The 26,462-nt window shown below is 35.4% G+C and overlaps 1 protein-coding gene across 1 annotated transcript in view; it reads left to right on the forward strand.

The window, feature by feature from the left end:
- The window catches only part of ptprja (protein tyrosine phosphatase receptor type Ja), a 33,473-nt gene continuing 7,011 nt past the window's right edge, over positions 1 to 26,462 (forward strand). Inside the window, 21 exon segments of the mRNA XM_051114880.1 lie at positions 1 to 268; positions 10,912 to 10,933; positions 11,092 to 11,289; positions 12,021 to 12,119; positions 13,099 to 13,347; positions 14,688 to 14,948; positions 15,066 to 15,341; positions 15,455 to 15,715; positions 17,619 to 17,870; positions 18,035 to 18,292; positions 19,703 to 19,954; positions 21,176 to 21,309; positions 21,311 to 21,443; positions 21,549 to 21,815; positions 22,978 to 23,238; positions 23,324 to 23,611; positions 24,448 to 24,699; positions 24,909 to 25,169; positions 25,258 to 25,401; positions 25,510 to 25,720; positions 25,922 to 26,040. Coding sequence (XP_050970837.1) covers positions 200 to 268; positions 10,912 to 10,933; positions 11,092 to 11,289; positions 12,021 to 12,119; positions 13,099 to 13,347; positions 14,688 to 14,948; positions 15,066 to 15,341; positions 15,455 to 15,715; positions 17,619 to 17,870; positions 18,035 to 18,292; positions 19,703 to 19,954; positions 21,176 to 21,309; positions 21,311 to 21,443; positions 21,549 to 21,815; positions 22,978 to 23,238; positions 23,324 to 23,611; positions 24,448 to 24,699; positions 24,909 to 25,169; positions 25,258 to 25,401; positions 25,510 to 25,720; positions 25,922 to 26,040 — 4,267 coding nt within the window. The 5' untranslated portion in view covers positions 1 to 199.

A 26,462-nucleotide genomic window follows, 5' to 3' on the forward strand; every position in this document is an offset into this window, starting at 1 on the left:
ACATCACTCAGTAAAGAGAAAGAGTCAAGATGAGAAAAAGTTCATGCGCACCTGAAGCAGGAATGAGCAGCATCGCACCTCAGCAGCGGTTTCATCTTGCACGATAGAGACAGTTTTTCTCGATAACAAAGACTCTGAGAAATTAACCAAATTATGAAATGACATAAACCTTTTGGTTTGTCTTTTTTTTTTTGCCAGTATGGGTCAACGTTATTTACTTAAGGCCAGTGTCTTCCGTGCAACTGTCTTGTTTGCTGTGCTCGTCTCGGTAAGTTGTGTTTTTTTTTCCCCTCGTCTTGTTAATTGTTAAGTGTTCATGTTAAGATCCGCGTTCGTCTCGCATTTCAAAGCTGGATCTTTAAAGTGGCTACTAGTTTCGTGTATCTGTTAAAATGCTTGCCTGTTTGACATCCTGTGTGACTGAACCTAATCAGTTTCTGAAGTTCTCCTTAGAGTTTGTAACTAATGTTTAACGTTGTTTTGGAACTTCGATAGACGTTTTGTTCTACTTTGAAATTTAATGAAACCTGCTATTGTATGGGATAAAAAATCTATTGTCTTCAATTTATTTGAAAGGGAAGTATCGGCAAATTGACATTTTGTTTTGGTTCATGGAAAGTTGTGAATAACTTATATTCCTTATTACAAACTCTTCCCCAAAACTTTTGACCGCAGGCAGAGTAATGTTAGTACAATAGTAATGTTAGTAGGCTGATATTTCCATATATCTGTTTCATGAATCTGACTGTTCTGAGATGTCTGGCATCAGCATTTTTTTATGATTAATGGTGAATATAAGTATGTGCGATGATTTTCCATTATGTTCTGTTTAACCAGAAGTGCAGCCGTTATCTATGCAAATTTCTTAGAATCATCACATCAAGTTTGCATTGGTGTGACAGATAGAGACTGACAGGCTGACAGCAGGAATTTTCAGATGGGATTTGTCCTGACAGTGCTTTATCTGACCTGTATGTGTACATATGAAGTTCACTTGTGTTGTTTTGACAGAGTTTTCTATTGTTGTATATACCCGTCGCCTCTGAAAAAGAAGCAGCGCCTTTGTTAAACTTACACCAATAATCTTATTAGCTGCTGGAGAAACTGGGTGGAGACGTTATGGGCAGTTTTGTCTAAACCTAGATAAGGTCTGTGATATTTAAGGAATGGCCTGCACTGATTCACAAGAAACCAAATGATGATCCCACTGTCTGATATAGAAGAAATCTCTGTTCTCTCCTCTCGCGCAGATGTGCGTGCCAAATGCAGTTAATCCTTGATGTAAGGTTAATTAACACCACCAGGAAAGTACAGTGTTTTGCATGAATGTCTCATGAAAATAATGCTGGCCCATTTAGGAAGAATAAACCGCTGTGGGCAGTAGAGGAGAAAAGGGGAAACTGTGACGTAGAGCTGCGGAACAGGGAAAAGAAAGCGGTCTAGATCTCCACCTCCAACCCCCACCGTTCCCTCTCTTATTTTTAATCACTACAGCCATCTATACGATAACCATTATTATGGGTGGTGTTGCTATTTGAAGAATAATTTGCACAGCAGGAATCATTTTCTGTCACACACTAGGCCATTTTGGGTTCATGGACGGATAACATGACGTACGTATGTTCATGAGTAAAAAATAACACTTTACAATAAGGTGTCATTTCTTAACATTAGTTAATGTATTAACTATTAAATTTAGCTAATAAAAATACAGTTGTTCCTTGTTTGTTCATGTTAGTTCGCAGTGCATTAACTGTTGTTAAAGGAGAAGTCCACTTCCAGAACAACAATTCACAAATAATTTACTCACCCCCTTGTCATCCAAGATGTTCATGTCTTTCTGTCTTCAGTCGTAAAGAAATTGTGTTTTTTGATGAAAACATTTCAGGGTTTTTCTTCATATATCGTTAGACCCTTCTTCCTCAGCTGGTATTGTTTACTACCGCATTTGGGATCATTTGAAGCTGCATTTAAACTGCATTTTGAAAGTTCGAACTCGGGGCACCAAACCAGTCCATTATATGGAGAAAAATGCAGAAATGTTTTCCTCAAAAAACATAATTTCTTCACGACTGAAGAAAGAAAGACATGAACATCTTGGATGACAAGGGGGTGAGTACATTATCTGTAAATTGTTGTTCTGGAAGTGGACTTCTCCTTTAACAAACACAACTTGATTCACAACATGATTTTAGTAATACATTAGTAACATTAGTAAATGCTAAAAATTAACATTAACTAAAATTAATAAATGCTGCAGAAGTGTTGTTCATTCTTAGATCAAGTTTAGTAATGTAGTTAACTTTGTGTTTAAGCAGAACTAATACTTGGTGTACTATAAATACTATAAATGTTGCTGTGTTTATCTATTTGTCGTCCATACTAGAGCTTTTTCCATCAGGTTGAAACTTTCATTAAATTTTATATATTCTCACAGAATTTGGTGTGTGTTATATATATTTTTAAAAAAACACTGAAAAAGAAAGAACAATTACAAGATGTGAACTAGATGAGTGAAGTTTGATGACAAACTTTAAAGTTGGCTGGAAAAAAGGTTGAAAACATTAAAAAAAAAAGTGATTACAAGATGTGAATTACAAGATATTTTACTTTAAAATTCCCACAGCACTTAATTTACCTTGACAATATTTCAAGTCTAGTATTTTTCTGTCAGCTGTTTAGAATGACAATATTGTTAAATTTGTGAAAGAATCTGCTGCTTTTTAGTGAACTGGTTAAACAGGTTGCAATTTAGTCTGAATCATACAGTTCACTCACTGAATTAGATGACATCATCTAATTTAGTGAGGAAACTATATGATTCAGACTGGTTTCAATTCAGTAAAATTTAGTGAGAGGATACAGAAAATGTAAAAAGTACTGGTTGAAGTGATTTTTTTTTTTTTCCCCTATAACCAGTTAAAACAAATAACGTTTCTAAATGACTCTGTACTGCAGGTACAGGTATTTTCTGACCAAAGTATCAAAACTATCAAAAACAGTACTTTATCACCACATTTTTATGAATTATTCTGTACTATGGTATATATCACATGTGGTATGTCACCACCACAGAATTATTTTAAAATTTTAACTAGTACTGTGCAATGTAAATGAATTTGGAAACATGTACACATTTTAATATTTTATGTTAATGTTAATGTTTATGTTTGTGTACGTTTAACTTTTAGAGATGCTTTGTCTTTACAGTATTAAGTGGCTGTAGGTTAAAATGAGGTGTCCTCACATTATATAACCTTTTTTTTATATAACTCATATTTATTTATGTATACACACTGTTATCTGCAATATAATTTTGCTATTGTCTTGTGATGACGAACTGAAATTGCAGTTATTTATTTAATACAAGCCTACAATAATTTCTTTTTGTAAAAATATGAATTATCCTTTCTTATACTATTAAAGCTAGCTACTCTTGGTATGTAGCTTCTAGCTTTTAATTTTTGGTACATTTCCTGATTAACTAGCTACATTTTCAAGTAGCTTTGAACCTCAGTGGTGCTCACTGATAAATAAAACAGAAGCTTTGGCCTCAATTGTGCAACTTAATTGAAAACGTGCTTCATTTCTAAAGTTTGGAAGTTCAGTACATTTCCCCAAGTTTGGAAATTCAGCCATCTGTGAGATAAAGCTCGTCTCTGTGCCTTCCCAAAAACGCTTGTGTCCAATTGTATATAATGCCCTCTTGTAGAAGGATTCTGGCCTATTCCGGGGTGGAATAGATTAGACACACACACTCACACAGTTCTGTGTTCAATATAAATTTTGGTGCATTCATTCACATTGAATGGTTTATTGTATGTCATGGCTAGTTGAAATGCACACAAACTTGAAATGTCAGGCGTCGTAAACTTGCGTAAGTCATAAATAAACAGATAATGTAGTATTTATGCAAACATGTCATTATCAGTATGCTGTTCTGTCGAATTAGGCTACACTACCAGTCAAAAGTTTTTGAACAGTAAGCTTTTAAAGAAGTCTCTTCTGCTCACCAAGCCTTTATTTGTTTGATCCAAAGCAAAAACAGTAACATTTTGAAATATTTTTATTTTTAAAATAACTGATTCTATCTGAATATATTTTAAAATGTAATTTATTCCTGTGATTTCAAAGCTGATTTTTAGCATAATTTCTCCAGTCACATGATCCTTCAGAAATTATTCTAATATTCTGATTTGCTGCTCTAAAAACATTTAATATTATTATGTTGAAAACAGCTGAGTAGATTTTTTTTCAGGTTTCTTTGATGAATAGAAAGTTCAGAAGAACAGCATTTATCTGAAATAGAAATCTTGTGTGACATTATACATGTCTTTATCATCACTTTTGATCAGTTTAGAGCAAGTTTAATTTCTATAATTTCTTTCACAAAAAAAAAAACTTTTGTGGAATGGTATAGTGTATAATGTTACAAAAGTTTTTTTTTTTTCAAATAAATGCTGAACTTTGGATCTTTCTGTTCAACAAAGAATCCTGAAAAATGTACTCAACTGTACAATTTTTAAATATTGATGATGATAATAATAATAAGAAGAAGAAGAAGAAATGTTTCTTGAACAGCAAATCAGCATATTAGACTGATGTCTGAAGGATCATGTTACATTGAAGACTGGACTAATGATGTTGAAAATTTAGCTTTAATCACAGGAATAAACTACATTTTAAAATCTGTTAAAAAAAAAAGCAGTTATTTTAAATAATAAAAATGTTTCACAATATTGCTGCTTGTGCTGTATTTTGGATCAAATAAGTGCAGAAGAGACTTTCAAAAACATTAAAATCTTGCTATTCAAAAACTTTTGACTGGTAGTGTACACTTTTGCAAAGAAAAGACAAGGCAATGTATATTTAATAAAGATATATGTATATATGTGTTTCCGCTGTAAAGGGTGGCATTTCAGTTCAGTGTTAGACTGTCATTCATGTAGCTGTCTGTCTGTCTGTGTCTCATTTCCTGTCCTGTCTCACCCTGTCAAGAAAAACTCTGCAGTCTTTAGTAAAAATATTTATACAAAAGTTCAAACATACATGCTCCTCTCTCTGGCATACACACACTGAAATTTAAAACACCCACTCAGAGGTGTGTTATGTGAGGTAGCCTTTCATCTTAGCTGGGAAAAGATTGTAGGTTTATCTGTACGTTGCCCAGATGGAGAAGTAACAGCAACATGCAAATACGCTGTCTGTCTCTATGTATTTGCATGCACTTTATAATATTATAAAGGCCTTGTAGCTTAATAGGAAGAACAGGGCTCTTATACAATCTGTCGTGATGCAAATGTGGAGTGGAACTTCAGCACAAACACATCATAAACAGTTGATTTTATTTGTTGAATGTTTGATTTCACAGTGTTCTATGTAAAAACCCCAGTACATGTGACCGCATCACTGTATTACAGTAATGCTAGCCTTTTTTTTTTTAGAGTACTATAATAACACCCCTAGAGTGTTTACTTTTGTTTCTGCCGACAGATTGTGATGATGATCTCTATGCAGTGTGTATTTTGAGCTTTCTGACCCTCTTTAGATGGACACAGTCATCTTACACAGCAGGGTGTGTTGCAGAAACAGCTCTTGTATAAATTTGAAAATGAAGAAGTTCAAGGCTTTCGTTTTTTTTTTAATGTAATGCCTGAGACATATTGGACTTTCTCAGAGAAAAACGTCAGTTTGACTCCAGGAAATTTGCTGAAACATGTTGAACCTCAAAGACTGATTGTCACAGCTTGCTTTCGGTTCTTAACTTCCCCATGCAGCATTTACTTTGTACTCACTTTTGAAAATACGTTTGCAACTGTGTATTACTTACATTATTTGATCTAAATTTTAGAACTGTATGTCTGTTCACATGCACATGCAAGTTGGACCAAAGCAATAACTTATTGTTTTAAAATTATCATGTAAATGTCTGACTAAAATCATACCCGTCCAAATTTTGTGAAGTCAAACTAACAGGCCTAATATGAATTCTACTTAGTGCTTTAGTAGTAAGAGTGCTATATTGCATGCAAGGCCTGTGTATGTTGTGCAATAGTGTTTGTTAGTACAGTTGACATATTCCTCTAGTTTAATAGTGTAGTATCTGGACCAGTGCATTATATACTAGATCCAGCGGAAGTGAAGTGGCATTCTGGGTAAGCCTCTTTCCTGCGGGCAGTGGAAGGGCTGATCTGTAGGGCTGCAGATAAGAAATAAGTCCATAGAAAACATGAGAGTGTGTGTATGAACACTGAACTATCAAATACGAATGAATCCAAAAAAAGGCAATTCCAGAGTTTAAGTCATTTCTATTAGTACAGCTATAAGCTGTAGGTAAAAGGCTAAAAATATTGGGTATACTATCTGTACATATATTAGGTTTTATACATATATATATATATATATATATATAATACAGTATGTATACATGTAAATATGTATAACACGGAATGTTCATAGATAAGTGATTATAGACTGTATTTTAGAATCGCTAAAATAAATTTTTATTGGCTTCTGTCCACAAACAACAAGGGCGCTTGTTGGCTTCTCCAGTAAATGGGGGAAATCGCGATGCCTTGAAAATGGACAATACCACATTTTTTTGACAAAATGTGTTTAGGGTTCAGATTTTTTTTTTTAATGGCGTTTATCGGTTTTTGCAAATAAACTCCTCTTTTGTATATTATAACATATTAAATTTCCGAAAAGTAGCTAACATAAAACTAGTAACATTAACAAAGCTTAATAAGTATTGTAATAAATGATCATAACGATCATATTAAAGGGGTCATCGGATGCCCGTTTTCCACATGTTGGTATAATTCTTTAGGGTCTTAATGAAAAGTCTATATTATACTTTGGTTAAAAATTCTCAATGGTTGTGTAAAACAACACCCTTTTTACCTTGCCAAAATCAGCTCTGCAAAAATCATCTCATTCTGGTTGAGGCTGCTTTAAATGCAAATGAGCTCTGCTAACCCCACCCCTCTCTTCTCTCTGTGGAGTGACGAGCCTGTTTACTTCAGCCATATTTAGCTGCTAAACTTGCTAAGTAGCACATTATTAGGAAAGGCGATCGCAAAGATTAATAAAAAAACCCCTTACGCTCACTTCCGCTGTAAGTGAAGCTGGATCACGAATGATTCGCGCGAACATAGACGGATGTATGTAGATTGGGACGTGCATTCCCTTCATAAACAAACGTAATCTACAGTGGCTCCGATGTCAGGAGTAAATGATGACCACTATGTTCATTATTACATCCAGCAACACAACACCTCAATAGCTTGGAGATATTCTTGTCTAACTTACATTCCTGCTCCGGCATCAAAACAATGGAGGTTGGACTGTTACAGCTGATCTGAGGTAAGACGCTCATGTCAATCAACTCATCATGGGAGCGGCCTCTGTGGATGTGACGCCACACCGACAGGCATCTGAGAAGGGCTCGATTTGAAAAAGGGGATATTATTTTTACAGATTAATTAAAAACCACTGCATGGATTTGTATCATAATAGGGTAGATTTGTACATACACTGCCAACACACATTAATGTTCAAACAACATGTAAAAGTGAACTTAGCATCCGATGACCCCTTTAAGAAAAAATCTTTTGCCTTTTTAAAAATAGCATTTTATGTTTGCTTTTTGCAGCACAGTTTCTGTGCAAAGCATTTGCGGACCTCATCAAGTGATTTAGAGCCACAGACGAAAATGGTCGAGCACGGAAAAACACAATATTCTCCTTTCATTTTAACCAGTTTAAAAAAATCGATGCAGCTTTCTCAGAAGCGACTTTCTGCTTATTTTAATAGTTCGTTTGAGACGGTTTCTATGGCGTTATTTTAATGACAAATGTCTAGAGCGCATTCTTGTAATGCGGGGCATCTCTGTGCTCGCTGCAGAGCCAAATGGGTGGAGCTGGAGGTAATGGGTGGAGATAGACACCTAACCACACCCTAACCCTACCCCTTACCCTATCCTAAACATAACTCCACCCATTAGTTCACACAGAGGTGGAGCTGAACATCCAGAGAGGGGGAGCTGGAGGCCATTCGGCTCTCTAGTGAGCAGTACTTGATTAAAAAGACGCGCTTTCTCGCGCTCAAAAACACAGATTAGCGCATGTGACAACGGATATAATCAGTATTTACATAGCATAACAGTAGAAAATGTATCAGTCTCACACGTGTCCCGCAAAATCACATCTATGTCCCACAACAGCTCTATTGCCAGGTGGTCACCCACCTGAGACCAGTTGGATCTCGCGAGATCTCGTGACAATATTCTCATAAAACATTTTGCAGTGTTACAATAGAGCGGCACAATTAATCCTTAAAATATCGAGATGCAAAAAAATCGATTCAAACACGCACGCAATCTTATTCCTGAATGACAACGATTTAGCTATGACTATTAGGACTGTTTCACATCGCGAGTGTCAGTGGAGCGTGAGAAGCACGTTTTGTCGCTGCCCATGTTAATGAATCAGAGGGTCGGGATAATTGAGAACGCAGAAAGAGCAACACAAACAGTCTTTTCAACCACATTATAATCTATATGTCTGTGTTACAGACATTTCAATAACAGGAAGTACTCGGATAAAAGTTTATAGTTTGGGTATAAACACTTGTCGAAACAATTGTCTACAGTAGCGATCAAAACAATTATCTTAAATGTATAGACTTGTATGTATAGTAACGCTTATCCTCTTCGCCAGGAGGTGTCGAGAACTGCCCGTTTAAAAAAAGTATGTCATTGAATCATTCATCATTGAGATTTCAATAGTCAAACAAGTCTTAGTGAAGTGAGACACTGACTCCTTCATTAAGTGTATTTTTTTTAAATTTTGTTTAAATTAATATATTATTTTTTAAAAGACTTAAGCAATAACAGGTTATCAGAACCACTAGTAAATTGTTATTTTGTTTAGTTTTCTAATCTTTTTTTTTTCTCCAGAATCATGAGAATCATGGTCTCCAATTTATTAAAAACAACTGGGATTCTCAATTTATCCAGAATCTTGTTTAAATGTTGTTTATTACTGCATATAATTCATTAAAATGGAAGTTTAATTTCATAAAGTTTAAAATGCAACTACATTTTTTGGCATTTTGTCTTTTTCAGTTGAATAAAAGACATTTCCCCTATGTATTTCATCATTTAAGATTTCTTAAGAAAAGTTTCAAAATCTCGTCTCGCCTCGTGAACCCGGCCTCGTCTCGTGGGATAAGTGTCTTGTCACACCCCGATTAACTAATGTTAAGAGATGACACCTTATTTTAAAGTGTTACCTAAATGTTATCATAGATTTGATCTTTGGGTAATGGAAAAAATGGGAATGCAAAATTTTTATTGTACTTTCAATTTGACATTCATAGAAGTTTACCCAACTATGACAAACCCGGAAATGTGAAAATGGTCCATTGGCTATTAATGCGTTTGTTTTACATGCAACACTAGACATGTTTAACACGGCTAGTGGTTTAGTTTCAGCAGATAGTTAGATATTATTTACGCACAAGTTCATAGTTCCTATTATCATTCAGAGTTTACACAATAACTTCCTTAATGAACTATTGAATTCATTTCCTTTCTGCCACATCTGTTATTTGTGGATGGCTTTGACTTTAAACCAAGAATAATCTGTCTCTTAATAAGTTCTCATTTGACAAAAACCTTAGATGGTAAGGCCAAGGTGTTTGTATACTGTTTCAGCAGCCTTCATAGAAAGCATAGTTTACCATAGACTCTGCATTATGCACGTCCCAATGGACACACTTAATGAGAACTTGTGTTCTTGTGCCTTTCAGTTGTGCATGTTTAAAAAGTCTTGTTCAGTAATAAAATTGTTGTTCCTTTTTGTATAACAAAATAGGGATTTGATGGTTAGCGAATATAATCAAACCACAGAAAGTTAAAACGTGTTTATGAAAGTATTTTTGTTATTAATAGAGAAGTTGTGGCTCAAGCAGGAAATGTGATCTTTTTTTTCTTTACAAATTTGACAATGAAGATGTCCCAGATAAGCAACCAATCATATCCAGGCAGTGGGTGTCAGTTTCATACTAGGCCAATGAAAATACTGTTTAGAAAAACTAGGAAAGGGAAATGTATAAAGAAATGTATATGCGAGGCACTCACAAGTATTTACACACCTACCCATTCTTACTATTACTATTCTCCACATTTTAGAATAATACTAAAGTCATCCACAATGTGAAATAAGAAATTATTGTATGGGAATCATGTAGTGACCAAAAAGTATTGTATATTTTAGCTTTTCCAAATAACACAATTTGTCCTTTTAGAAAAACAATATTTTGGCATTATAAAGTAATTTATTGGCACAGTTCATTTTTGCATAATTTTATGCATAGCACGGTAAAACTTTAGTTGGAAAGGTTTTTAGGTAATGAGAAACAAATACAGTCAGTTGTGATAAAAGTTTTGTCTAGTAATGTATAAATATTCTACTGCATGTGTTTCTAAATTCCCCAATGGCCAAGTCCTCCACTTCATAAGAAGAATGATGTTTTGATTTGTGGTTAGATTTAGTTGAACCTCAAAACAAGTAAAGCGAACTGTCAAGCCTGTGTGACATTTCAAAATGTGCGTTAGTAGACTGTGTAGTCAACTTTTTTTTTTTGTAACCTTATATTACACTGTGTATACTTCCTCTTTTTTTTTATATAGAGCTCATCTGACGTCACTGTAGTGCACATAAAAGATCTATATCTGAAACAAATATTGCACAGTGGCATTATTCAGAACAGTTGTGCTTTATTTATAAACCTGCTTAAGCTTGTCACTGCTGTGGTTTCATGTGCTGCTAATCAGCAAGCCAAATGAAAAAATAATACATCTGATGAAGTTACATGGTTGTTGTTGTTGTTTTTTTTTTTCCCCAGATCCCTCGTGGGCACTCTGACTGTAAGTATAATCATCTCTAAAGTCACTTTTCCTGAAAAGGGTCTTCATTTGTACAGTCTGTATCAATGATATTTACCAGTACTTTTAAACCTAAACCAATTTGTGATTTGCATCAGATAATTGTGGGAATTTACCTACTGTTTTGTGTCTTTATTCAGGTGCAGTGTGCCAATACAAGACAAACATCTTAACATCAGACATCACTGTGTTTGTAGGAGACAGCTCCTCTTGCAGTGTGCAGAACGCCAGCATTACAAGCACTCAGACTAGCATCACAGTGACTGGACTGCTGCCTGGAAGCACGTACTTCCTCAAGATCAACTGCACAAATGCGTGCTGCGCTAACTACTCCACCAGTAAGTTTTTACCACTTCTAATAACGATTGATCAGATTTAAACGTTTTCAGTCCTTCGAGTGGCTTTGAACATTAAAGGAGACATTGGATTCAAAATTCACTTTTACATGGTGTTTGCATATAAATGTGTCTTAGCAGTGTGTAGACACAACCACGCTACAATGCTAATAATCCATCAATTCCTCTTTTTTTTTAATCCCCCGAAAAACCTAAACAGTCTCAATTATCAAGCCGTTTTGATTTTCTGAGCAGTATGACATCATACTGCTCAGGCCCCGCCCTTGACTGCTGACGTATGGTCCCTTAATAACGAGTTACTTAGAACGCAGCGGATTAGTTTTGTTTTTGATAGTAATGCGCCACATAATACACAAAAAAACGGAAGAGAGGGGTGGGGTAAGCAGTAGCTCATTATCAATTAAAGAGACATGCACCCGAAACGGGTTGTTGTGAACAGAGCTGTTTTTGAAAAGGTAAGAAAGATGTTGTTTTACACAGCCATTGAGGAATTTTAACCGAAGTACTTTGCAGACATTTTATGAAGACCCTAAAGAATCATATCAACTTGTGAAAAATGGGGCATCCGATGTCTCCTTTAAAGCCACTACTATTGCTCAGAAAGGAGGAAAATGATATTTCTTCACCCTAAATCACATTCACCATATCACCCTTTCATGCACTTTTCTCATTTTTTCAGTCACTCACTTAATATTTCTCTACTTGCACAACAGACACTTCCAGCAATCTGACTATCACGCAGCTCAACTCCACCTCAGTGTATCTGAACTGGACGGGCCAGATACCACTGACCAATCAGTCTTTTACTCTCCGTAAGTCCTAGCCAACCACAATCAATGAAAAAAAATCTTTACTTTATAACGTGTCAGTAACTTAAAATGAAAAGATATTTGGACACAGTGTTTTAGAGAACTGAAACAACACCATTCTTTTCATAGAGCAGATGTTGAATAATTTATGTTGTGATATTGTTTCTAAAAACATGAATGTGTACATGTACAGGCAGTTGCATTAAAGAAAACCTTCATTTATAAATGAAAATTCTGTCATCATTTAGGGGCCGTTCACATATCGCGCCTAAAACATGCGCAGAACGCTAGGCGCACCGATTTCTCCTACTTATATGGCTTTCTTTGTTCATTTAATCACAAAATACGATATACAGTTGAGGTCAAAGGTATACATACACCATGCAGAATCTGCAAAATGTAAATTATTTTACCAAAATAGTTGGTAAAATAGTTACCTTTTTGCAGATTCTGCAAATTTTTGACCTCAACTGCATACAGAATCTACAGGGCATTTTTCCATACAATAAAATGAATGATGACCAGAGTGTAGCGAGTTTTAGAAAGGACACAAAAAGCACAAGACTTTTAAAATCATACAGTGTGATAGCTTTGTGTAAGGATTCAACCAAAACTTTAGAAATGTTGATGTTTTCCCTTTCATTGAAACGCTTCCTTCTCACTTGTGCATATGCATATTCAAATATTGTCCATTAATTCAATGAATTCAGTGAATTCATTAGTTCTTGCATGTGATCTCACTGATTGCTACAAATCATACTGCAAGATGTTCATGCACAAACTAAAAAAAGAACTTTTCCTTTTTGGAGACTGATAGCCATTAGTAACCATCCACTTTCATTGTATGGCAAAGGCAGCTTAAATATTCTGCTCAACGTCTCTTTGTGTAAATAATGACAGAATTTTCATTTTCGGGTGTCCATGTCCACTTGTCCATGTCTCACACTCACACATGTCCATGTCCACTCTCTTGCACTAACAGGCCCTGAGTCTGTTAGTAACCTGTCCGTGCACTCCATCACTGTGAGCTCAGTGAACCTGAGCTGGATACTTCCAAGTGGCATTAGCCTGTATTATAGAATAGCTTGGGGTGAAAACCTGCTCACTACTAACCAAACCTTCATACAAATCTCACAACTTGCACCTGGCACCAAATACGCCTTCAGCGTCACCTCAGTGGCCTCTGATAACTGCACTGAGGGGCGTGCTGCCCAGATATCCCAAAACACAAGTAAGTACTGTAGACAGAAGAGAATATGGGGTTTAAAGGTGTCTTTATAGACCAATTTGGAGTAGACGTCACAGTTACATCAGCTGTGCGCATTGTGGTGGCAGAAAAACACTGGTAACAAGTGGAGGGAAATGGGTAAAATCCATGGAACAAGAGAAAAAATGTATTGTTGTGCTTTTGGATGTCAGAATTGAAATGCAAATAATTTTTATAGAATACTGTCATCAAAGACTCCATTTGAAGCTAAACGCAGATGTTTAAACGGACAGATTATGGATCTATTTTTAAAGCATAAATTGGATTTAAACAATTTGTCTACATAATATTTACATATGCAAGTCCATAAAATACTTTTCATACGTCCATCAAATACTTTTACTTCAGACTCACTAAATTCCAGCCTCAGCCCAATCAGAAGTACCAGTACTTACATAGAAACCTATACAAAGTAGCCAGAAAGAAATGCTCATTTTAAAGAAATACGTCAGATGGATTTAGAGGCTTTTGCATTTGAACTTATATATATTATATATATTTTAGTTTTCGACTTCATAACTCAATTTAACTCAACAATAGCAAGTTTGTCAATTCTGAGGGGGAAAAAAAAACAAAAGTGTGGGATATAAGCTCATGATTCTGAGCCGAGTGGAAAAGAGAGAATGATGAGTTGCTTTTTCTTATCAGAATTAAGATATAATCTCGGAATTGTGAGAATGAAGTCTCAATTTTTAAATATAAACTCAATTTTTTCTTTTATTCCATGGCTTCCATAGACCGCTACTTGAAAACTGTCATTTACTGCCACCAGATAAGCTCCGCCCACAAAAAAACATCATCACTGTTTGCAAACACTGAATTGGTCTATTGTATTGTGGAGTAAATTTAATTCAATTTAAATTGAATTGAGTAAATTTGAAGTTTTGTGTGTGTTTACTTTTACATTTAAGGTTCAAATGTTTGGGGTCAGTAAGATGTTTCTACCAAGGCTGCATTTATAAATACAGTAAAACAGTAATATTGTGAAATATTATTAACATTTAAAATAATAGTTTCCTATTTTAATATATTTTAAAATGTGTTTATTCCTGTGATGGAAAGCATGCATTACTCCAGTCTTCAGTGTCACATGATCCTTCAGAAATCATTCTAATATGCTTTTTTTCATTATCAGTGTTGCATAGAAAATTAAAAAGATCAGCATTTCTTTGAAACATTACAAGTGTCTTTACTTGTTGATCAATTCATGCATCCTTTTTGGAAAAAAAAACAAAAAACTATTGACCCCAAACTTTTGAACAGTAACATTGTATATTAATGAAGGTCTCATTACCTGTGTGTAGGTCCAGCACAAGTGGAGAATATCACTGTGGTGAATTCCAGTAACAGTAGTTTGACCGTGGGCTGGGCAGTCCCTCTTGGTTATGTGGAGTTATATACGGTGAACATATCTAGTGCCGAGCTGAACACATCCTTAATCCAAAACAGCCCCGCCAACTCTTCAGTCATCGGTAACCTCACGGCAGGACGTGTTTTCAACCTCACTGTGACCACCGTCAGTGGAGTCCTAAAGAACATCTCTAACACAGTGCTGGTTGCCACTAGTGAGTTAGAAAAGCTTCACGTTTCTCCATCTTGTCACCATGACATCAAACACAACCTTAATCCATGTATTACATCTGGAGGACCATCATGTATTTGTGTGTGATATTTCCCTTTAGAGCCTAATCCGCCTGAAGCTGTCCGAGCGAGCAGTCAGACGGATGTATCTATTTCTTTGGCGTGGTTTAAGCCCTTATCAATGGAAGGAGTCAGTGTGTCCTATGAAGTGTCGTATAGATCTAACCAATCAGGGGTCAGCCAAACTTTGAATCAAACAAGCTCTTTAAATGTGATGCTCACAAATTTATTACCTGGCAGTCAGTACGACATCACTGTGGTCACCGTAGGAGTAAAAGATCTCAGGAGCTCATATGTAAACCTCAGTTCATATACAGGTACTGTAAAGCACCCAGCACAGCATGCATTTACCTTAAGCTGTCAACAGTAAATACAAATTAAGTCTACAGTTAGATTTACAGTGTATTTTTACATCTTCATGTTTCCACAGTTCCTAATGCAGTGCAAAATCTGTCAGTTTCTGCTGTCAGCATCAATTCAGTCAATCTGACCTGGCTCCCCCCTAATGGGATCTTCAGCCTGTTCTCTTACAGTGTCAACATCACTTCACCTGATCAGAATCTCAGTACCACATCCAGCAATTATCTGATTACTCAGTTGCAGCCTGGGACTCAGTATAATTGCAGCGTCAGAGCACTCATAATAGCTGCCAACATATTTGGACCCTCACAGATCATACAGTGTAATACCAGTGAGTGTAAATACTACACATCTCTCTCCACACTGTACATGTACTGTCATACAGTAAAATGTTTGTTTTGTGTAATCAGGATTTTTTTAGGCATGTAATGTGAATTTTGCATTATGTTTTAATGTTACAGTGCTGCTATTCCTCTGTATGCATGCAAGTGTTGTATAAGCTAAACAAATTTGTATGTATACACTACCAGTCAAAAGTTTTAAAAATTATTTTTAAAGAAGTCTCTTCTGCTCACCAAGTCTGCAATTATTTGATCCAATGTACAGCAAAAACGATACAATTTTGAAATACTTTTACTATTTAAAATGAGTGTTTTCTATTTGAATATATTTTAAAATGTAGTTTATTCCTGTGATCAAATGTAGATTTTCAGCATCATTACTCCAGTCTTCAGTGTCACATGATCCTTCAGAAATCATTCTAATATGCTGTTTTTCAAGAAACATTTAATATTATTATCAATACTTGAATACAGAATAATTTTTTTTTTTCAGGATTCTTTGATGAATAGATCCAAAGATCAGCATTTATATGAAATAAAAAGCTTTGTGACATTGTACACTATATCATTCAAAAGCTTCAGTATTTTCAAGAGTCAGTATTTTTGGGGGGAAATAAATTATAGAAATATTAACTTTCATTTAGCAAGGATGCTTTAAATTGATCAAAAGTGATGATAAAGACATTTATAATGTTACAAAAGATTCTATTTCAGATAAATGCTTTTCGTTTGAACTTTCTATTCATCAAAGAAACCTGAAAAAAATCTACTCAGCTCTTTTCACCATGGTAATAATAAGTGTTTTTTGAGCAGCAAATCAGAATATTAGAATAATTTCTGAAGGATCATGTGACTGGAGTAATGATGCTAAATTCTGCTTTGAAGTCACAGGAATAAATAATATTTTAATATTTATTCCGATCGAAGTCAGTTATTTTAAATAGTAAAATATTTAAAAATTGTACTGTTTTTTTTCTGTACTTTGGATCAAATAAATGCAGGCTTGGTGAGCAGAAGAGGCTTACTGTAAAAATCTTACTGTTCAAAAACTAGTAAGTGTACAGTAAGTGGTAACCTTTTTAATATATGGCTAATACTATGAAAGTGCAAAAATATTGGTACCGTATTGGTTATTTGTCGATATTACTGTTTTTTTATATATATTTGCCATATATATTTGCCATATATATTGATGATCCTGGGAAATGATGTGTGCATGCTTATTTGTGCCTGCTTATCTTATTTTTGCATATTGATTTCCCCCCCTCATTTAAAGCTTGCTTCAAGTTGATCATTAATAATTTATTAGTGGTGAAATGTAGTATAGTACATCTCAAAATGAATATCTATTATTTTCTACTACACATTATAATGTTGAAATGCCTCAGTTCACTTGTAGCATTTAAAATGTTTGTAGTTTTTGTTGTTTTGTATTGCATTTCTTAATTTTAGACAAAAAAGTATACGATTTTATCTGCCATTTGTTGTCTTTAAGCCCACAACATTACAATAATTACTTTATTCGTGTAATCCAGAATATTAATATTAATATAATCTTGGCAGCACCATATTTCATTTTTGGCAGTAAGAAAACAAGGCTGTGTGTGCAATCGATTATGCCGTTGTTTAACAACAAGCCAATTGTTCAACTAACTAAAACATCTAAAACAGTTTTGAAGGTTGTGAGTTGTGGAAATTACATGTGATCTAGAAACTTTATACAGTTCACACCACTGTAAAGACAGTAATTCTATCTCTCAGAGTCTTGATCTCATTCACCTTTAATTCAGTTTGTCTTCTACCTTGACTAAGGTCTTTAGTCTTTGCTTTTTTGTCTAATTCACACACATTAATATGTAAGTGCAGAATATAATTGTGGGCATTCTCTTTCAGAGCCACTGCAAGTGACTAATTTAACGGCCTCTCCGGTCGGTACCACTGATATGCGCCTTTCATGGTCTCGTCAGAGTGACTACAAATCTTCATATCTGTATAATGTGAGTGTAAATAGGGAACGATGGATACAGAGTAGCAGTGAGACCGCAAATGTCACTGACCTGATCCCAGGGAGCAGCTACACCTTCACGGTGCAAACTGTAGCAAATGGCTTGAGCTCTGACTCAGTAGCCATCTCTGCATATACAGGTATCACAAATCACATTATTCAGTCACTTGCTCCAATTATACTGCTGCCCACTGAATGGCGTTATATCAAAACTCTCTGTCTGTTTTGCTGACCGTTTTGTCTGTTGGATTGTGATGTTGAGTAGTAATCCTCTTTTTCCCCCTCTATAATTTGTTATTATCAGGGCTTGGTAAAGCATCCAATATTTCTGCAGTTGGCACTATTCAGAGTATGACAGTGGAGTGGAAACCACCAGCTGGCATTGTGACTCTCTACAACGTCAAAATCCTGTTCAACGGAACAGTTTTGAAGATGGAAAACCGAACGAATGCATCAACTGTGGTGTTCTCAGACCTGCTACCTGGAACTCTGTACAATGTCATTGTCACAAGTAACAGTGGACCCATAAAGCAGGACAGCGATAGTGTATCCAATGCCACCTGTAAGACCCCTCACACACCTCAAAACAAACATACACACTTGGAATTATTTACGTACAAGCATTACACACAAATAAAACACACATTACGCAGTGTATCAAAATATGCTGATTTGCATGCAGTTTGAGTGTGGGAAAAGGAAGAAGACATTTGCTTTCAGAAACAAAGAGCTGACTAATCTGCTTTAACCAGGCATATTATACTGATAGTAGTACTTAAGTGTGTGTTTTGCAACATTGCGTAAGTTTCCTTATACGTTTGCACAATACGTTATTAATGGTTTGACGTTTTAAAAAGTAAACGTTTGAGTTTTGGGTATTATGTAGTCACCATTAGCTGTTTGTGTTACAGCTGCAAACATTTATAAAACTATTAATAGATTTCATAATTTTATAACATGTGAGTACAGTTCAAGTCAAAAGCTTACATACACCTTGCAGAATCTGCAAAATGTTAATTATTTTACCAAAATAAGAGGGATCATACAAAATGCATGTTATTTTTTTATTTAGTACTGACCAGAATAAGATATTTCACATAAAAGATGTTTACATATAGTCCACAAGAGAAAATAATAGTTGAATTTATGAAAATGACCATTGACTTGATTATTAATACTGTCTTGTTACCTGAATGATCCACAGCTGTGTGGATCAGTTGTGGCCTAATGGTTAGAGAGTCGGACTTGTAACCCAAAGGTCGTGGGCAGGGATTATAGGTGGGGGGGAGTGAATATTCAGCACTCTTTCCACCCTTAATACCGCAACTGAGGTAAGTCCCGTGAGAAAGGCACCGAACCTGCCGCCCACTGCTCCGGGTGTGTGTTCACAGTGTGCGTGTTTGTTCACTGCTCACTGCTGTGTGTGTGCACTTGGAATGGTTAAATGCAGAAATTCCAAGTATGGGACACCATACTTGGCCACACGTCACATCCTTTCATTTTCTTTCCTTTTCCTGTGTGATAGTGATAGTTGTATAGTGATAGTCCCTTGTTAGTACTGAACAGTTAAACTGCCCACTGTTCTTCAGAAAAATCCTTTAGGCCCCACAAATTCTTTGGTTTTTCAGAATTTTTGTGTATATGAACCCATTCCAACAATGACTGTATTTTAAGGGTCCTCAATGTGAAAAGATGGATCTCAAAATCATACAGTCATTGTTATAAATTCAACTATTATTTGACATAACGTTTTTTATGTGAAATGTATTATTCAGATCAGTACTAAATAAAAAATAACATGCATTTTGTGTGATCCCTCTTATTTTGGTTAAATAATTTTAATTTTGCACATTCTGCAAAGTGTAAACTTTTGATTTCAACTGTATGTGAGAATGTCACATTGTGGCCTGTAGGTGGTGCTGTATGCCTGTGTGTGTATCACAGCTGTGATTTTATATTGTTGTCATTCCAGTTCCTACTCCTCCTGGGGAGTTTGTGACAGTGCGAAGTACAAACTCACTGAACATCAGCTGGGGACGACCACTCAACATGAACTTAGTATCACACTACTTCCAGTTGTCGTACAGCAACAGCGTGCTGAACTGCAGCCAAAACTACAGCTCTCTGACGGGACTCAGTGCAGGCGTCCAGTACAACATCACTGTATGGACTGTGGGTGCAATGGGATATTTCAGCTCCCCTCAGTATCTCACTACATATACAAGTAAGCAATGCACAACTTTTTATCCATGTAGCTTACTGTAGACGGGTAATTTAATTTCATATAGTGGTTGAAATTCATTTCATATCGTGGATGATTGTAATGTTGCATTGCTGAAATAGAAAGTAATGTCTGTGTGCAGGCAAAACCAGTTATAAGTAGCACAGGTATATTTGTAGCAATAGCCAACAATACATTGTATGGGTCAAAATTATCGATTTTTTTTTTTTTTTTTCCCTTTGTCAAAAATCATTAGGATGTTAAGTGAAGATCATGTTTAATGAAGATATTTAGTAAATTTCCTACCATAAATCTATATATACAGTAGTCAACATTAGGACAACTTTAATGAACTTTTTTTGATCAACTTCAAATATTGACTACTGTATATACCGTAACAATTTCTACAATAAATAGATTTCAGAATTTCAAATAGTTATATCTTGACCAAATATTGTCCTATCCTAACAAACAACACATGAATGGAAAGCTTATTCAGATGATGTATAAATCTCAGTTTCAAAAAAATGAACCTTTTGACTGGTTTTGTGGTCCAGGGTCACATATAGAATTAAAATCACTGGTTCTTGATTCTTGAAAATAATTAGTTCACCCCAAAATTTAAATTTCATACATATTTTACTTACCTGTCATTCCAAATTCGTAAGATCTTTGTTCATCTTCAAAACTCAAATAAAGCTATATTTAATATTCTCTCATTATTTTGTCCATATATATTATGATTTAACTTAGTGTTGTGCTTGTCTTATGCATGAGAACCAAAAAGATGTAATTTACCAAATTTGATGTACTCATGTGTATGTATGTGTTGATCAATGTTTATATGTGAATAAAAGCCTAAATGACGTCTATTAAGTGATCACGTCCTTTCAGAAGGCTTGGATTAAGCTCGATTCATATCTTCATAGATTCATCTTTTTGAAGCGTGAAAATTTTGATTGCAATGAATGAACAAAATATCAGTATATGAGAATATCTTCATTTTAGTTCCAAAGCAGAATAAAAGTCTTACGAGTTTGGAACAACATGAGGGTAAATAAATAATGACAGAAATGTAATTTTTTGGATGAACTATCCCTTTAAGAATGTTAGTTAGTGAATAGGACCCTTGGTGCTGTGTGGCCAATTTTTAAACAGAACATTGCTGATGTGTATGTGTTGTTTTTTTGTTTTGTTTGTTTGTGTTTTGTGAATGTTTTTCAGATCCTACTGCCGTAACTAATCTGAGTGTGGATGGATACAGTGAGACCAGTATAACTCTGAGCTGGCAGCAGCAGGATGTTCAGCAGTCTGGATACTCCTACCTACTCGCCTTCAAACACCCTAATGGCACAGGTTGTAGAGAAGACTGTGAGTAACACCAGAGCACAGCTGCTATCACTGTGGTCGGCCAGTCAATACAATATCAGCATTATCACACAGACAGCTGGTGGCACCAAGTCTGATCCACAGATTATAAGTGCCTGCAGTAGTAAGTAATCAAACTGCATATGACAACACAGTAGTTAATACATATTTGCTACATATATCATGTTATCACATATGCTTTACAGTCACATGTACATTTGTTTTCCAGAGCCATTTCCAGTTTCAGTTCCTGTAAAACATGAGGCTCTGAATGTTTCTGCTGTGAAGCTGAGCTGGTCCCGTCCTCAGGGGCACCACAATGGCTTTTCCTACCAAGTAGTTGTGTCCAACTGCACAATAAACAGTAGTAACTTCTTGACTTTCTCTGAAAACATCACAGTGTCAGGCTTGCAGCCTGGCACCCTGTGCCAGTTCAGTCTATATAGTTTGGCCTGCAACATTCTGGGAGAACCAGTGAACGTCTTCTTCTTTACAAGTATGTATTTCCACACATACTCATATCAGGGTCATAAATTAACAAGGGCTTGTGGCAAAAATGCCACCAAAATGAACAAAAATGCCCCGTAAATTTGAGACAAAAGGGCAAAAAACGCCCTTGCACAACTAATGTATTACGGCTGTCGCGATTATAATGAAATGTGAAAATCAATGAAAAGTGTCAATTTGCGGAATTACATTTAGATTTGCTCAAACTGCATCAGAATGCTTTTACTCACTGTTTTTGTGCAATGTTGAGCTTCATAACCAATCAAACATGTTTCTGTTGAACTTAAGAATGCATTGGCCAATCAGAGGCACTTAGATTAGTCAGTGTTGAAAATGCTGGAGCTGTTGATGAGTGTGCACACTTGCGAAATCCCTCATCATAAACAACACAGTGCAGACACGATGTAAATAAAAGATTTTTTTTTTTTTGTAGCTTCAGTCATTATAACAGAGTTTTTGCATAACTTGTGCTAGGCTTGGCTTACCTCATGGATCGACATGTTTGTCTGTGAAGCCAGAATGTGATGTCCCCAAAATGAAACAAAAATGTTTTATATTGTTTTCTATGTCAATAATAATAATCATTATTACAATGTAAAGGGCAATAATCTACAATAATGATTTTTGTCTTAACATTGCAGCCCTATGAGCTCCTGTTTTTTAAATACATAATTCAGATACAATTTTAAACAGTCTATTGTTATTGACAACATTTTAAAATATTAAAATAATTGGGTAAATTTAAGTATTTGACATTTAAAAACAACATTTTTTTTTTTATAATAATAATAAGGTGTTTATAAAAAATAAGGTGTTTAAAAAATTGCCCTCACAAATGTAAAAAATGCCCCGGGCAAATATTTGCCTCTTAATGGAAAAGTTAATTTCTGACCCTGACTTATATACTCATAATTGACTTGTTTATATATTGTATATTGTATATAATCCCTTTATATGAATGTTATGCCAGGACATGTGTGAGAAACATAATTTCATTCTCACTTGTCAGGGCTGAATGACAATAAAAAGGAACTTGAACTTGAACATACTTCATCAAGGAAACGCAAACACAAATCCTCTTTTGATCCAAATTAATTATTGCGCTTGAAATGCCATTTTACTTTCTTTTTCTCTCTCTCTTTTCTCCAAAGAGCCCTCAACAGTGATTCCCAAACTAGATAATCAAGGCTCTAATGACTCGGTCTTGGTGACTTGGGACCATCCTGTTGGTGGGGTGGACATGTACATTCTGAACATCAGCAGTGAAGGATGGAGCAGCTCTGTAGTTCTTAATTTCACTGAACAAAATCACACCTTCAGTCAACTCAAAGCAGCAACTGTCTTCATGGTCACACTCACAACTGTCAAAGCAGATTTCCGGGAAACATCTGATTCAGTAAAAATGGCCACTTGTGAGTATTCAACTCCAAACTATAGTTAGGAAATCACATGGCAGACTTAGTAAGCATGCACCATAGTGGACCGTAGTGTTTATAGATTCTAATTGTCTCTTTTCCAGTTCCAAACAGACAGGAAATGTTACAATATTGTTGAAGAACACTCAGTCAGTGTTGTTTCAATGGGATAAAGCTGAGGGCATGACAAATGGAAGCTTCAACTACAGCCTGACCTATTGGCCCAGCTATAACACCGGTCCAAATCTCACTGATAATAATACTTTCCTTTTGGACGGCTTGCAATCTGGAACATCCTATAATGTTTCTTTGGCTACTGTAGGCCCGATGGGTTTCCAGAGTGAATCTGTCAGAGTTCATGTAACCACCAGTAAGTTCAGCACTTAGTAGTATGGAAAATGATAAAACCAGTTACGTTGAAATAATATTCCAAGATATACATATTTTAGGGGCTAAAAAGATTTTTTATAGACAATAATTCAACAATAGATTAACGACATTTATAATGAACTTTTAAACTTTCTATTCATTATTTCTATTCAGAAAAATAAAATGTCACAGTTTCCACAAAAACGTTTTCAACCGTTAAATAATAATAAATATTTTTTGAGCATATTAAAATGATTTCTGATGGATCATGTGACACTGAAGATGCGTAATGGCTGCTGAAATTTGCCATCACAGGAAGAAATTGCGTTTTAAAAATATTTAAATAGACAACAGTTACTTTAAATTGGAATATTTCACAATATTACAGTTGTTACTGTTTTTTTGATCAAATAAATTTAGATTTTTTCAGAAACAGTAAAAGATTTGACCTACCCCAAACCTTTTTGACAGTAGTGTATGTAAGATTTAATTTACACACTGAATTGGCTTTAAATGCATTTTGAAAGTACACTTATCAGGGCAAATAAAAATGAATAGTTCATTCACAGATTAAAAAATAACAGTTTTTATGGTTTTATTGCTTCAGTGGAACACAAAGGATGAATTAAAAAAAGTCATCCTTTCTTCTGTATAATAAAAGTGAATGAGGACTAGAACTGTTAAGCTCCATAACATGTCCAAAAAGTAGTCCATCCATATCACTTGCATGTCAGTAAATAATGACTTAAATTTCCATTTGTTCCTTTATCACAATTATTATTTTTTTTGCTGTTTCCTCTGAAGTTCTCATCCTTCTCCCTCCGCATCTGTTTTCAGAGCCTGATCTTGTCCAAAACCTACAAGTTGGTTCCACAGCAACAAATAGCATCTCTGTACACTGGGCAAAAGTGGAAGGGGTCCCAAAATATGTAGTAAGAGTGTACAGCAACAATTTAGAGAAGAAAACAACCGGTGTTAACAGCATGACTATAGACAATCTGATGCCTTCAACACCCTATAACATCAGTGTGCAGAGCAGCACTTCTGACGACACAGAAGGAGATCCTGTGTGGCTGAAAGTATGCACAGGTTAGTACAAATACAGTATACTGTTATATTTGTTTTAAAACAACTGTATGAAAAAAGCAATTAATTCAGCGTTCAGCGATCAGTTGTTATTTTTTGTACTCTATGTATAGTTTTCCAGCTGGTGCAGACATGTCCACTTTAAAAATGCTGATACAACAAAAAGAAACAAGTCAAGTAAAATTGACTTGGGTGTGTTTTACTGTGTGCAGATGCAGCTCCAGTGGAGAGTGTGGACTGTAAAGGGCCTGATTTAACTGTTCCAATGCTTAACCTCTCATGGAGACCCCCTCCTGGCAATAGGCAGGGCTTTGAAGTTAAGCTAAACTCCTCCACCTCAGAACAGACTTCTAATCTAAACCACATCTTCACTGGACTCAAATACAACACTCTGTACGAAGTCATGGTCTGGACACTCGGTTGTGGAAAGAACAGCACTGTAAAATCGAAAACCTGTAGGACGGGAATCACAAGTAAGGAGAGTTACTGCTATTTTGTGTTTGTATGTGGGAGCATATCACATATTTTGTGTTTTTTGTGTGTGTGTCTGTGTGTTTGTAGAACCTGTTGTACCTAAAATAGAAGCAGTGAGTGTATCTGAGCTACAATACAACAAGTTTACTTTGGTTATTCAGTCGGACATGTTTAATGACTCAAACGGTCCTGTGCTCTATTATGGTGTGCTTGTCTACTCAAACAAAATTGGTATGTCATTTTTATTTGTTGTTGCTTTTTGCTGATCAATATATAATATAATAAATATTTATTTACTTATGCAATGGATTGTCAAATCTTTGGTTTTGCCTTCTGCAGATTGCCTTGACAAGAGTAACAATGTTGATAAATGCCTGTTGAACACCTATGAGGACTGGAAAGCAAAGAAGTGCAGCACATTCCTGGCAGTTGTCAGGAAACAGGGTGAAACAGGGTCTAGAAATGTCCAGACACAAACAATCATCATTGGTGATGAAACCAATTGGAACGGTTACAGAAATGGAGAACTAGTTGCCAAAGGCATTTACTAGTAAGTCGGTATACTTCCCATATTTTGAATTAACTTCAGCGCTGCATACATTAAAACTCATTATAACAATGTAATGGTTATTTCCATCACTAACCTACTGCTCTTTGTTCCTAATGCTGCCTTGCACAGCTCCATCGTCTGCACTTCTGTGTTGGTTGTTGTCTTCTGCATTATGCTGTTATGTGTTTGGCTTTGTTGCAGTTTTGCTGTCGTTGCTTTCACTCGTCTGGAGATAAAGGACAATTTAGTGGATGTTTCTAATTCATACTACTCCACATCTGAGTTTTACCAAAGTTCAGTCACACTGCCAGAGAACCCAGGTAAAGACGGGGACACTTTCTCTTAATATTTAAAGCACTTAATCGCATGTGTTTCAGATGTCCAGAATTCTTCAAAAGCATGCATATACATCAAATGTAAAGCCTACTGTTTGACAAGCACATATTCATTCAGGGCAAACATTTTTGGTCTTCTGCCTGTTGTTAGCTTTAAGAAATCTTGCATTGTGAAGAATAACTAATTTTTTTTTTATTTTTATTTAGTTCAGTTTTTTATTGACTTTGTAACAAAAACTCAAATCGTTTGGATGCCTTTGCTTACCCTAGACTTACTTCTAATGAGTTGGCTTGACTTGTGTAATACATAAGCAAGCACCAGCGGGGCACAGAGTGATATTTTGGGTAGTCGTAAAAATCTTTCCATCTGCATCTCTAGAATGTATGCTTAAATTATATAAATCATT

The sequence above is a fragment of the Labeo rohita genome, chromosome 7 (genome assembly GCF_022985175.1).
Source record: "Labeo rohita strain BAU-BD-2019 chromosome 7, IGBB_LRoh.1.0, whole genome shotgun sequence".
Taxonomy (NCBI): Eukaryota; Metazoa; Chordata; class Actinopteri; order Cypriniformes; family Cyprinidae; genus Labeo; species Labeo rohita.